The sequence below is a fragment of the Rutidosis leptorrhynchoides genome, chromosome 6 (assembly GCF_046630445.1).
Source record: "Rutidosis leptorrhynchoides isolate AG116_Rl617_1_P2 chromosome 6, CSIRO_AGI_Rlap_v1, whole genome shotgun sequence".
Classification (NCBI taxonomy): Eukaryota; Viridiplantae; Streptophyta; class Magnoliopsida; order Asterales; family Asteraceae; genus Rutidosis; species Rutidosis leptorrhynchoides.
The window spans coordinates 335570877-335585745 of record NC_092338.1 but is presented as its reverse complement, the minus strand read 5'-3'; the positions used below and the strand labels follow the sequence as shown (position 1 = coordinate 335585745).

The 14869-nt window shown below is 33.5% G+C and overlaps 1 protein-coding gene across 1 annotated transcript; it reads left to right on the top strand.

The window, feature by feature from the left end:
* Positions 1-3506: 3506 nt before the first annotated feature.
* Positions 3507-10624, top strand: LOC139855740 (fatty acyl-CoA reductase 3-like). Its single transcript, XM_071844991.1, has 10 exons — positions 3507-3585; positions 4110-4213; positions 7907-8109; positions 8498-8598; positions 8698-8893; positions 8979-9140; positions 9485-9566; positions 9649-9918; positions 10218-10345; positions 10428-10624. The coding sequence occupies exons 1-10, from the start codon at positions 3507-3509 to the stop codon at positions 10579-10581; spliced, it is 1479 nt and encodes a 492-aa protein (XP_071701092.1). The 3' UTR covers positions 10582-10624.
* The last annotated feature ends 4245 nt before the right edge of the window (positions 10625-14869 follow it).

Here is a 14869-nt window from a genome sequence, read left to right as displayed (position 1 = left end):
ATGAATGTTATTATTTAGGCGGGAAAACGATCGACAAAAATAACATTCAAGATAATATTGTTCGTGAAGAATGTTAACGTTTTTTTTCTTCATGTTTTGTGAAGTAAAATTTAGCCCGATTTAGAGTTTAGGGTTTAGGGTTTAGGGTTTGCTGTTTTGGGTTTATTTCATAAATCCAAAACACCAAACCCTAAACCCTAAACCCTAAACCCTAAACTCTAAACCATTCGTGTTAAAAACTCAATCTAAATCCTAAATCTAAACCCTAAACCCTAAATTTCTAAACCCTAATATCTAAACCCTATAAACCCTAATATCTAAACCCTTATATCTAAACCATAATATCTAAAACATCAATATACGCTCGAAAAACACGATAATTGTTATATATTGGTTCTTCGAGCATTTTTCCGCCAAAAATAAAAACATTTATCACAAAGTGTCTTTATTAAATATTCATATTTGCATCCAATCTATAATGTTCATGAACAAAGTTTTTTCAAAAAACGAAAAAAAAAAAAAAGATTTTGCTTTCCTCCGCTTCCCCCCGATTGGTTACTCCCCTCTTGATCATACCACTATATATATATATATATATATATATATATATATATATATATATATATATATATATATATATATATATATATATATATATATATAGCCAGGGTCAAACGATAAACATAAAAAGAGCGAGAATTGCGATAACTTTTTAATTCCATGGTTTCTATTCATTAATATTCAACAAATTAAATGTAAATGTTATTTAATGCTCATATAATTGACAAACAAATGTTCACAACCATAAATTACATGTTCAATTGTGAATTATATGAAATGTTCGAATGTTCATAAACATATCTGTACATGTGAACTGGAAATTATATATTTGATTATATACTTAGATCATAGTTTTTTCAAACTATTTTTTGTTTAATTTTACCATCCAACAACATTTATATGTGATTCAAGCTACTCACATATGAAAATTCTTTTAATTTAATGGTTCTCGCATTTCTCACCATATTTTTTTGTTTTTATTTTGTGATTAAATTGAATTACATATTAATTATAATTTAATACATACATATAACTTTACATATATATGTAGATTACAATTAATAGTTTATATATAAATAAATTTCATTTCGACAGCAGTAAGGAAAAACCCATATAGTTTTACTAGTGAAATGACCCGTGGAACCACGAGTTTGTTTTAACAAAACAGTTTAATGATATGTTTTAGGTATTATGTGAACGTAAATGCTAAAGTCATTTAGTTTAATGACCCGTGAAATCACAGATTCCGACTAAGAAACTTATCAAACAATTTTCATTAACTTTTATTATAATAATTTACCTATATATACAGTTTAGTACTTAACTGACTATAAATTGCACTTTACCTATTTGAAACATGCTTTCATAAACATGTCCAACTTATCACTTGTGAATCTAGGCAATTGTAAACTCCAACTGACCATGTATATACACATTGTAGGGAGTAGTTGACAAATGCAAGTATAAGAATATAGATTCTCTTTTTTGCACGACGTACTAGGCAGATAGAAAACCTTTTTCTTTCTTAAAATTAGATTGATTTACAAGTAGTTTTCTGATTTTTGTTCATGACTACAACTTAAAAAGGTATTTGGTGCACTTGAAAGAAAGAAAAGGATAGATTTTTTATTCGTTCAAAAGGACGTGGACAATCAAACAAACAATGGCCGAGTACATTACGAAGTAAGGGTTAAACACCTTTTTGGAAAATAAAAGGATAAGTAATTTGTTATTTTTTATAAAATTTAATTTAGAGTTTATAATTTAGATTTTTTAATTTTTGAATTAGTATTCATTGTGTAAATTCAGAAGAAAAAAAACTTGTTTTACAGTACGTTAACATACAGCAGATGATCATACATTTGATCTGATGTATGACAACCAGTTATCATGCATATGACGTATGTAAAAGTGTTGTAACAACTATTTTTTTTTACTTATCCCTTATATAAAAAAGGGATGCTTAGTTCTGGATCTTTTATATATATATATATATATATATATATATATATATATATATATATATATATATATATATATATATATATATATATATAGTGGTAGGATCACGGGGAAAGTAATCAATTGGGGGGAAGCAAGTTTTTTTTTTCTTTTCATTTTTTGAAAAAACTTTGTTCACGAACATTATAGATTGAATGAAAATATGAACATTTAATAAAGACACTTTGTGATAAATTTTTTTATTTTTGGCGGAAAAACGCTCGAAAAAGTAATATATAACAATTATCGTGTTTTTCGAGCGTATGTTGAAGTTTTAGATATTAGGGTTTAGATTTTAGGGTTTAGAAATTTAGGGTTTAGGGTTTAGATTTATTATTTAGTTTAAGTTTTTAACACGAACGGTTTAGAGTTTAGGGTTTAGGGTTTAGGATTTAGGGTTTTGGGTTTAAGGACTAAACCCAAAACATCAAACCCTAAACTCTAAATCGGGCTAAATTTTACTTCACAAAACATGAAAAAAAAAAAAAACATGTTAACATTCTTCACGATCAATATTATCTTGAATGTTATTTTTGTCGATCGTTTCCCGCCTAAATAATAACATTCATCACGAAGTGTCTTTTTTAAATGTTCATATTTTCGTGTGATCTTGATGTCTGAAAAAAATTTAAAAAAAAACCAAAAAAAAAAGAATTTGCTTCCCCTCGCTTTCCTCCGATTGGTTACTTCTCCATTGATCATGCATATATATATATATATATATATATATATATATATATATATATATGTATTAAGAAGCATATTACGTATTCATATTTTCTCTAAATAGTACATAGTACGGGGTATATAATTTACATATAATTAAAAAGATATTAATGGTGAGAAATAAAATAAATTGTAAACGTTAAGTTACCAACACTACTTTTAAAATTTGTCAACAAAACGGACTCTTAAATTCAAAAGACTTTTAAAATTTGTTAACACCACATGCTCTTATATAATTCTTATATATATATATATATATATATATATATATATATATATATATATATATATATATATATATATATATATTTTTTTTTTTTTTTCTTTTTTCTTTAATATCGCTATTTATATACCAATATGAAATGTAAATTCCAATTTTTTCTCTTACACACCCGTGCAATATATATATATATATATATATATATATATATATATATATATATATATATATATATATATATATATATATATATATATATATATATATATATATATATATATATATATATATATATATATATATATTGAACATCAATTAAAACTTCCTGCAAGAAGCAAGAAAGAACAAAATATTTTTCGGTATATATATTACTATAAAAAAGTGTTACTTGTACCTCTATATCAATTATTTAATTCAGCATGATCTTGTTCTACTACTTACTATATATACTCCCAGGCTCCTTGCAAAGTGAATCTTCGTTCATCGTTGGTGCATAATAATGGAGTTGGGTAGCATTGTTGATTTTCTTGAAAATAAAGTCATATTAATTACTGGTGCTACTGGATTTCTTGCCAAAAGTAATCTTCTTTCTCTCTAACTCTCCAATTAACAAAGGAACATCATTACATCTATTCTATTTCTTGAACGTTTGGTATTCGAATTATAAATAACTTATCATAAGTGTTGCATGATTAGTCCAAACATCAATCTAGTTTTTTGTGGCCATCGTGTTAATTTTAAGGGCTCTTTTTTTAATTAGCAAAGAGAGATCTCTTTCGATATGAAAGTTTTTCATACATATAATAATAAATTTAATCATAATGCAAAAAAAAAAAAAAAAAAAAAAAAAAAAAAAAAAAATCATTATAAATTACTGGACAATAGAATATATTGTTGGGTTTTAATAAATTTTCAGCCATTCTAAAAAAAGAATATATATTGTTAGGTTATATTATTGACTTTGAGTCAGCACGCCTTACACACTCCAAAATTCTGCTCTGGTTCTTAGATAAAAATCATTTTAAGTTAATTTAAGAAAAAGTCTTAAAACTATAGTGACTATTTTATCCGACCTTATGGATGTGTTTGCGTATATATGCAGTTTTTCTGGAGAAGATATTAAGAGTTCAACCAAATGTGAAGAAACTCTATCTACTAGTTAGAGCTGCTAATGCCGAGTCTGCCTTGCAACGCTTTAAAACTGAGGTATCATATCATGACTTTGGTTACTTTTTTTTATAAAGGCAATATATTTATATAAAAAAACAACAATGCAATACAAGAGATGGGCTGCTAATCAGCAGCATATGACCAAATTATATACGTTACATCAGTAGCTAAGCAAGTAACTAAATGATAAGGCCACATGATAGAATTGCACATTTGCTGTATAATGAAAGATTGAAGATTGTTTAGTCAATTTTGCCAAACTTTTGAATTGCATTTCTTCACGATTCATTTAAACCTCATGACTTGAATTTCGTTTAAAGTCACCAGAGAATTTCAACATTTATTTTTAGATACTTTATGATTACAATTTTTCCAAATGAGCTAACCACATGTCCACTTTACCGCTCGCCAAATCTTCGCACCTAAAACCGTCATTCTTCAATTCAAGTTCCCACCAAATAATTCACCAATACTTAGGTTTGTCACACCACCGAACCCCTACCACTTATGTACCTTGTCCGAAACATCAATAGCTTGTTTTCAAAGGAGAAGAGAGTGATCAACCGTCTCTATACCGTCGTCACATATCGGAGAACGAACAGACTGAAGGTCAATGCCCCTCTTGTCAAGTTCCATCAACACCGAGAGACGTCTTCTTCTAGCCCGCCACACAAATACCTCGACCTTTTTTGGAATTAAATTATTTCTCAACGATTCGATACGATTGCTACCTGCACATAAAATTTTGTAATTCAACTTGTCCAAAAGTACCTTAGCATAAAACAACATGCTGTTCCCAATCTGCCTCCGCTAGCAGTCCAGTTTATCAGGCCTAATCACCACGGAAGCGAGCAGCCGAGATAATTCTTCAAGTTCACCCTGCTGGCCTGCCAGCAGGTTGTCTCCTCCAGCTCCAAGAACCCGCATACATCGACCCGTTCCAACTTGACTTGTCTTTGACCGTCACATTTAGATCAATTTTCTAAGTGCGCCAACATGCTGCATTTTTCTTTAAGCGCGCCACAAGGTAACCATCATCGTTCCAGAAAGAGGTTCACCATCCATCACCAATTTCTTTTACAAACGAATACCTGAAATTTACACCAAGACAATCTATGCTATATCCTGTTTTCACGATGTTAAGCCAAGTAGTATTTGAAGAAATATTATGAAGGTTACCCCCCCCCCCCCCCCCCCCCCCCCCCCCTCCCCGATCGCATAAGACCCGAAGACCCATAGATAGTTAAAATAACTTTGACCCACAAGAATGTGGGTTCGGTTTTAAACCTCCACCACCACTTGTCGATCAAAGCCAAATTTTCACTTTTAAGAGACCCCAAATTTACTCCACCCTCCTCATAGGGGAGGAGAACCTCGTCACATTTAACCCACACAATTTTAGAATCATTTCCTGGCCCGCCTCAAAAAAAGGAACGCTTACACTCTCGAGTTTTTTCAACACACATGACGGGACACGAAAGAGTGGGAAGTAATACAACGGTAAACTATTTAACACCTATTTAACTAGGGTCAATCATCTACCAAGTGACATCGTACGAACCTTCAAATCCGATAGTCTTTTTTAATTTTTTCTACATCCGGCTTCCAACTAGATAATTTGTTCATCTTGGCCCTAACGGGAAGACGAAGGTACGTGAAGGAAAAGGAACCACCATTGCAACTAAATAATCTGGCCATTGAATCAACTTCATATTTTTCTACCCCCACATCGAATAAGATACTCTTGTTGTAATTCACTTTTAGCCCGGAAGTTAATTCGAAACATTTAACAAGTACATTAGGTTGTTGATATTATCCATGCTCCAAGCCCCGAAGAAAATCATATCATCTGCTTATTGGAGATGAAAGATAAGAATATTATCCCTACCAATTCAACCCCCTTGAATATATTATTTTTTACCTCGGCCTTGCTTAACAAATTTAGGCCTTCCGCTGCAAGAATGAAAAGAAACGGTGATAATGAATCTCCTTATCTCACTCCATTATAGTTTAAATTCACCAGTAGGTGAACCTCTTTAATCGCGTTCCAAATATCGAACTCACTGAATTGGCACTCATGATCAGAAACTTCGGTTTGCGTGAGTTTGCCACCAATAAGGTCGACTGTTTCTACCCAAATTAGCATATGGGCCTACTACCATTGTGTGCTTTAAAAATCTGCTCGAAATGGTTTTGAACAGCACCGTTTACGCCCATCGGGTTTTCATTCCACACGCCATTTATTTAAGACCACGAATATTTCATTTATTGAATTTCCTTCATATAGAGGCATGAAAAAACTTTGAGTTTTCATCACCTTCTAGCGTCCATCAGATTCGGGCCTTTTGTTTTAACATTTTTGATTTTATCTTCTCTTTCTCGATCCATCGCCTCTTACATTCTAGCCAAGTTGCTTGATCATTATCGTCAAGGTTTTGCGTCTCGGCTTTGATTTTCCAATCAGTTGCTTAATTTTTAAGCCCATTGATTTCAGTTCAAGTTTACTGAACGTGCTGGAGCTCCATGTTTTTAGAGCTAGTTTGACATTTTTTAATCTATCTTTAAAATTACAATCCTTTTTTAAGCCCCGAACAGGAGTGTTCCATGCCTTCCGAATGATATCAACCACACCTTCTTTGTCAAGCCTTTCATCAAAGATTTTAAAAGGTTTTGGTCCATAATCAATGATTTTGTCCCGGAGAATTATTAGGCAATGATCCAACAATCTTCTATCCAACGCAATAATTGAGAGGTCCTCCCAAAGGTGGATGAATTTATCCGAAACTAGGAAATCTATCGAGCTTGATAAATTTAGTACCATCGTCGCTTATACGAGTGAATTTCTTCTTCCCACTAATAGATATTTCAATCAAGTTGTTCCTAGTGATGAACTCATAAAATGGTTAGCTCGACTTTGGTGAAATTGACAATTCAATCTATCCGTAGGGTCCTTAACCTCATTGAAATCCCCGCATAAGAGTCACGCCGATTCAATGCTCCTCATAAGATCATCCAAAAAGCCCCACATTACGTGCATCGTCGTGAGGGTCGTCGACGTTATAAACTTGGCCTGAACTTTTCCAATGACCTCAAATAAGTTAAAAAGAAATCATTTCCAATCGCATTATAAACTTCAAAATCACTAGTAACCCACACTAGAATCATGCCACCTGATTTTCCTACAGCCTCCTTTTGAATAAACCCAAAATCACTATTACCCCACAAGGATTCAATCCATTGATCATCTGCGGTCCTACTCTTCGTTTCTTGAAACGCCGCAATGTTTGGTTTTTCACTTGAGCAAATACTTTTCAGCCACCCGATTTTACTTTACTTACATATATTTGGCCACAACTAATTATAAAGTAGGTAGTAAATATAAGGATCGTTTTGAGCGAATAACATGTTTAACATATAAGTCTGTGAATTTTTTAGTACTTTAAAATCAATTTGTAATTCAGGAGGTTCTATACATACAATATTTCCTTTTATTTTCCGGTGTAGGACTTTGGTTTGCACCCATTAACCGATTAACTTCAACAGTCAAAAACTTAGTTAACGAAAAGTTGCAAGTTTTCTTACGTTGAAAGTGAAATGACTAGTTTGTTTTAGTTTAAGAAACCGTTGTTAAAGTTATGGGTTCAAGCCTCATCACAGATTATGAAATTACAAATATATGTAACGAAAATTCACATCACTGGGTAGCTTATATTACACGAATATGTATAGGCTGTGGCAAAGGACTTGTTTAAGCTCCTTAAAGAGATACACGGTACGAACTTACAAACATATTTGTCAAAAAAAGTTACTATGGTTGCCGGAGACATTACTTTTGAGGATTTGGGAGTACAAGAGGCTAGCCTTAAAGAAGAAATGTGGAGAGATATTGATGTTGTTGTTAATATCGCTGCCACCACCAACTTTAATGAAAGGTACTACCTATATATGTAACCAAATATATCATGAGTGTAAAATATACAGTTGGATACACAACCAATATATCATTGGATCATTATTGTTTAAAACATTGGAAAATGAACTTTGACTTGTTTTTTAATTAATGATGTTTTTGTTATATATCCAACTTGAATGTAAAACAACTGCATATTCGATCTCCCTCCTCATATATCATATGTTTGTATCAGATGATATATAACTTAAAATCAAAACTAAAATCAACAAACTATATGCATGGTATTAACTAATACAGAAGATATATCACTTGAAATGGTTTGGTTATATATTTGACATGAAATATGAACTTAATTGAAGTTTCATACTTTGAAAACTTACATTTTTTGCATATCTGGTTTGTTGCAGATACGATGCCGCGCTAGCTCTTAATACGTTTGGCGCTAAAAACGTGTTAAAATTCGCTAACAAATGTGTCAACATGAAGCTGCTTCTCCATGTTTCGACCGGTTATTTTTTTTTTTTTCATAGTTATAATTTTTTTTTAATCTCAGTGAAATGAGTTCCTTGTTTTTAATTAAAACTATTGATTGATCATGTGTATCCAGCCTATGTCTCTGGAATTAAGCCAGGTATAATCGCTGAAACTCGTTATAACTGGGGGGAGTCACTAAATGGAACAAGTGGGCTAGACATCAATGAAGAGAGAAAAATTGTTGAAGATAAACTAAAAGAGCTCAAATCTGATCACAATATTGATGAAAAATCAATCAAGTTGGCCATGAAAGATTTAGGAATGCAAAGGTAAGCAATTTGTTGATCAGTTATATATTTACAGTTGCTTGATTTTTGAATATGTTTTTGAGCGCAAGTCCTTTTATTGTTACAGAGCAAATCTCTATGGTTGGCCAAATACATACGTATTTACTAAGGCGTTAGGAGAGATGATTATCGGGCACTTGAAGGGTGATATGCCCGTTGTTATTCTTCGTCCAGGCATCGTTACTAGCACCTACAAAGAACCTTTCCCGGGCTGGGTTGAAGGCATTAGGTAGATTCTTAGCTTCTTTTGTTTTGAATAGACAAACAAATAATCAAACACGAATAGAATGAAAATAGTGACATTAATATTGAAACATCAAGTAGTGTTAATGAATAATGTTCAATCATGTTAAAAAAAATAACTTAATGGATCCTAATTGTCAAGAAAACTAGAATCACACCGTTTATAACAAGATAACTTTAATATGAAACAATCAAACCAAAACTCGATCTTAGAACAAGCAGAACACTAATATACGGCCAAGTACATATACATAAACATAAAATGTCGAAAAAACAATTACATATAACTTTCGTACCAAAAAAACATTTTCCTTGTTCTAAATGTTGCAGGACCATTGACGGTTTGGCTCTAGGTTATGGAAAAGGAAAATTAACATGTTTTCTTGGTGATCCTCAAGTTGTACCCGATGTGGTGCGTTACATATAACATCTAATACCAAATCATATAATTTGCATTTTCATTACATTTCTTGAAGAACGTACAACATTCATAGGTACCGGCTGATATGGTGGTGAATGCGATGCTTGCTGCAATAGTGGCTCATGCAAAAGAAACTGGTTCAGAATCAATTTACCATGTCGGATCATCGGTATCAAATCCTATGGAATTCACAGTATTTCAAAGATGTGGGTACCAGTATTTTTCTGAGCATCCATTGATTAACAAGATGGGAAAGCCCGTACTCGTTGGAGAAGTTAATATTTTAAATTCCATGGATAGCTTCCGTAGATATATGACTCTCCGTTACTTGTTTCCATTAAAGGTTAATTTTTTCTCTTTATTACTGAATAAATTGTTTTCTTTATCCATCATCAAGAGGCATCCGGTTGGGGCGGGCCCTGAGATCCTTGCAAGAAGGTCTCAGGTTCAAACCTGGTCAAACAAGGATGTTTGAAACGATCACGGATTAATCTGGTTAGGCTACGTACAACATAAAATACCCGCTCTCCTGCATAACTCAAAAGGGAAAATCCGCATCTCTTTAATTTGTTTTCTTTCATTTATATTTTGACATCTACATTATAAAAAGTGTATAATACCAAAAGTCCATTCTTTCTTAAGGTACTTGCATTTGTGAATCTCATATTTTGTCAAGCTTTTGTGGTCACATACAAGAATCTCACTGGAAAGGTCAACCTTGTGCTTCGACTAGTCGACCTTTATGGTCCTTACCTGTTCACAAAATGCTTGTAAGTATCATAAACTTAAACTCTAGGTTTATAACAAAGATGTACAACTATTTCGCTTAACTTTGTCATTAATTTGTGACAGCTATGATGATTTGAATACTGAAAAGCTACGTATGGCTGTTAGAAAAAGTGGTGATCAAGAAAATGTCTTCTATTTTGATCCACGAATAATCAATTGGGAAGATTACTTTCTTCATATACACCTTCCTGGTTTAAGACAACGTGAATTTAAGTGATCAAGGAGATCATAAGTACGTGAATCTGAATAAATGTTGTATATTGGACAACGATATACGACTTTATGACAAACTATTGTGTTTATCTCTAAGTTGATTTCCCGAATTATATTATATCGTTTGTTTTCATATATGTAATATTGTGTGCATCCAATATTAATTAGTAGATGAAATGGCCAGCAACCGGCGCTCAAAAAATCGATCATTTTTTTAAAACAGAATAGCACCAGACGTGGCGCATCCTTCAACATTTGTTTTGAGCTTAGGTCCTGAGATGCAACGCATCCTTCACCTGCTGACCCATTTCAGTCAGTTGTTGACTAATTAATCTATTTCAATCGCCGAATTTAATACTTGTAGTTTAACTAAAACTTAATACACTTCAAATCGTCATTTATATAAACCAACTTGCATAACTCGAATTTAAGTTTTCGTTCAACAATTTAGACTTAAAATCAACGAGGTAAACGTGACCCATTTTACATAACGATAATACATAACAAGAGCATAGTGTTTGGGATTGCTACCCCTATTCCAAAGGCCAACTAGTAAGCTAAACTCAATCTCAAACATGTGCATCAAAGCAAGGTCCATATAGCAATCACAAGTCATCCAAGTCAAGGCATTCCGATATGTGCAAGTTGACACCTGGCTTATCCTTCTCTTCTCCACATGAACCTATAAAAAGGTTAATAACTACCGGGTAAGCTTTCACCTAGTGAGGACGAGTATATATATATATATATATATATATATATATATATATATATATACACACACACACACACACATAAGCATAGAAATGCTCATATCATCACAATACAAGAATCAATGACCGGTCCCGATGGATGAAGAGTCCCATACCCCTACGAGTACAAATCAATGGTCAGTCTCGATGGACAAAGAGCCCCACACCCCTACGGGTACAAATAAATGGCCGGTCCCGATAGACGCAGAACAACACACCCCTATGGGTACAAATCAATGGCTAATCCCGATTGACAAAGACCCGCACACCCCCTACGGGTACAAATCAATGTCCAGTCTCGATGGATGAAGAGCCCCACACCCCTACAGGTACAAATCACATGCGCATACAACAACATACACATATTTACAAGTTGAACTCACCTCAATATCCAAGCAAGCACAATCATCAAAATCAACAATCATACAACAAGACATTCCAATCTTCAATTCACACAACAATAGATAAGCCAATTTCCAATTATGATTCAACATATTCAACATATACACAACACATACACATATCAGATAACAAATATCTACCTTTTATGGTCTATAATAACCACCCCATACTTGGGATTCAACCCTTATCCACTTAATCAATTTGGCTAGTAACAAAGATGACACTTATGTCAGACCAATCAACCTCATTAATCTTCTTTTACAAACTCATAATTTGACTAGATTTAACACTTCTACAAGTGTTCTTAATCATATTTACACTTCATTATCTCTTAAAAACCAACAAGTCTAGCTAGATAATTAACACAAAATCATTTGACTAATTTGAAACAAAATCACAACCCTTAACTTATAGACAACACAAATCCTCTTTTAATTTCACATTACTAGCTAACAATCAAGCATATAACCCAAAACATACAAGTATGCTTGCATGTCCCCTTAACATGACAATCTAAACCCACAAATCATAGAATTGAGGTTTATAAATACTTACAAACCTTAACCCTTACCCAATTAAAGAATCAAAAACATGAATTTTGGATTAGCTTTTACCCTTAACACCAAAACTGAGCCTATCAAGCAAGAGCAACAAGTATTGTAACACCGGCCACACACACACACACACACACACACACACACACACACACACACACACACACACACACACACACATATATATATATATATATATATATATATATATATATATATATATATATATATATATATATATAAATCACTGCGGAAGACATCAATTACCAATAGTATCCAGATTAACATTTACAAAAGGACACAGTTCAAAGTTAATCCATAGTTATTAAATCTTTCATTACACAAAACGGTGTTATATGACTACGGTAAGTGACTCTGGTCACAGACAGTTTTAAAACGAAGTAAGAAAACGTCAGAGTTGGGTTTTGTCAAGTCTTCCAACCCATCCGTATCGCCCATCCATCTAGCAGTACCTAAACCTACAAGGGTGGAAATGCGGAGGATTAGCATAATGCTAAGTGAATGGATACTATCTAACAGACATATATAGCTTGAGCATAACACAAGCTATATACTACACATCATACACATGCTAACCACCAACTAGCATACAAATAAAGACAATACTAGGATCAGCAGCTTGTACGAGCACACGACTGCTAGCTGATCGGGCTAGAGTCCACCGATAGTCCTTGCTACCCGATTCACGGTTTAGTTATCTGAACGCAGAGGATGCGTCATTCAAAACTATACTCCACAATCACAATCAGTAGCACTTGGACCTAACCTCCTCGGGATATGTTACGAGTCCGCAGCCTCCTCCGGCCTAGCTGGTGCCAAAAACAGAGCGCACATAATAACACATAACAACAATAAGCATGCAATCATCAACAAAGAATGGCAATATCACTAAATCAAAACATGGTAAAAGAGTTAATCACAGTAGCATGGCATGCTACTTAAACTTTATCCGGAGATAGACTCACTCACCAATTACCAGCAACTGCTCACTTATCTAATTCTGAGCTTCTTCCTTGTTCTTATCTTCCGAGAATAATATAAACCAAGTCAGTAAGTGTTCTAGTCAAAATTAGAAACACGGACACCATAACAGCTAGTACACAACGCTTAGTAAAATTTTCACTGCCAAAGTCCTTCGACCGACTTTCCAAGACACTCGGCCGACTGTCGCTACACCATTGGGCGATGGTCTCACATACTGGCCAAACATCTTAAATGAAATTCACTATCGGAAGGACTCCCCCGTTTGTCAATCACCATCGGTCACCGAAGGTAGTTCATTATCTGCTGCAATAATAAAGTGACGGGTTTCGAGCAAAAATACCAAATCTCGATCTTGGACCTATTTTTGACCTCAAAACCAACCACATCTTGTACACAAAACATTTAGAAATATAAACCCACAAGTTTTGAACCTAAACAACACCAATTTAAGCACTTTTGACACCAAAATCACTTTTAACAAAAACCTAATTTCAAACCCAAATAAAACAATAATTTGGACATGAAATTCAACAAATCTTACCTTGATAGATTCACAACGACACAATGAGCAGGTTTTCTAACACAATTAAAGACCAAATCGAGATTCAAAGATTTAGGGGTTTGAGATATGAAAAAGTTAGGTGCGTGAGGGTGTAGGTGATTTTTCTGGAAAAAAAATGATAGAATGAGCAGCCAACATACACTTAATTCTGTATTATCACAATACCCCACTACACACGGGTATTTATCAGTTATCCGATATCTTTTGTACCTCGTTAGGCGGCCTTAACGGAGTCCAAATTAAATAAACTAACATGTTCTGTGACCCTTGTCACAAACTGGTCTCAACCAAGTTATAAAATACCACTAAACATATAATAAAAAATAAAGGCACTTAAGACAGAACACAAAAACTAAGGGCAAAATAGTCCACTTACAAGTTGCCCAAGTTTCAGTATGTTACAAATCCACCTCCTAAAGAGATTTCGTCCTCGGAATCTGGTCTAAGTCAAATAAATGAGGGTAACAAGTCTTCATCAACTCTTCTGTATCTCACGTAAGGTTAGATCCCAAAGTGTGCTTCCACTCTATCAACACCATCAGAAGCTATTTCTTTCTCAACTTAGTTATTTTACGATCGACCATACTAATCGAATCCTCCACCAACTTCTTACTCAAATCAACCTTTAAATCTTTCAACGGTAAAAGTTGTGTCTCATCCTCTACTTTTCACTTACGTAGATAACACACATTAAAAGTATTATGAATACCGGATAAATTTAGCGAAAGATCCAAAACCACTATCTTATCATTCAAAACTTCACTGATCAGAAATGGCCCAATAAACCTAGGCGCAAGCTTTACCACGTTTACCGAATTTGATAACCCTTTTCCACGGTGAAACTTTCAGATACACATGATCACCCACACTAAAGTTTACCAAACGTCGACGTGGATCAACATACATTTTCTGCCTGTCTCTAGCGGCTTTCAACCTTTCTCATGCAATAGCCACTTTTTTGGCTGTCATTTAAACAATTTCGGAACCTTCAAACTGTTTCTCCCCTGATTCTAACCA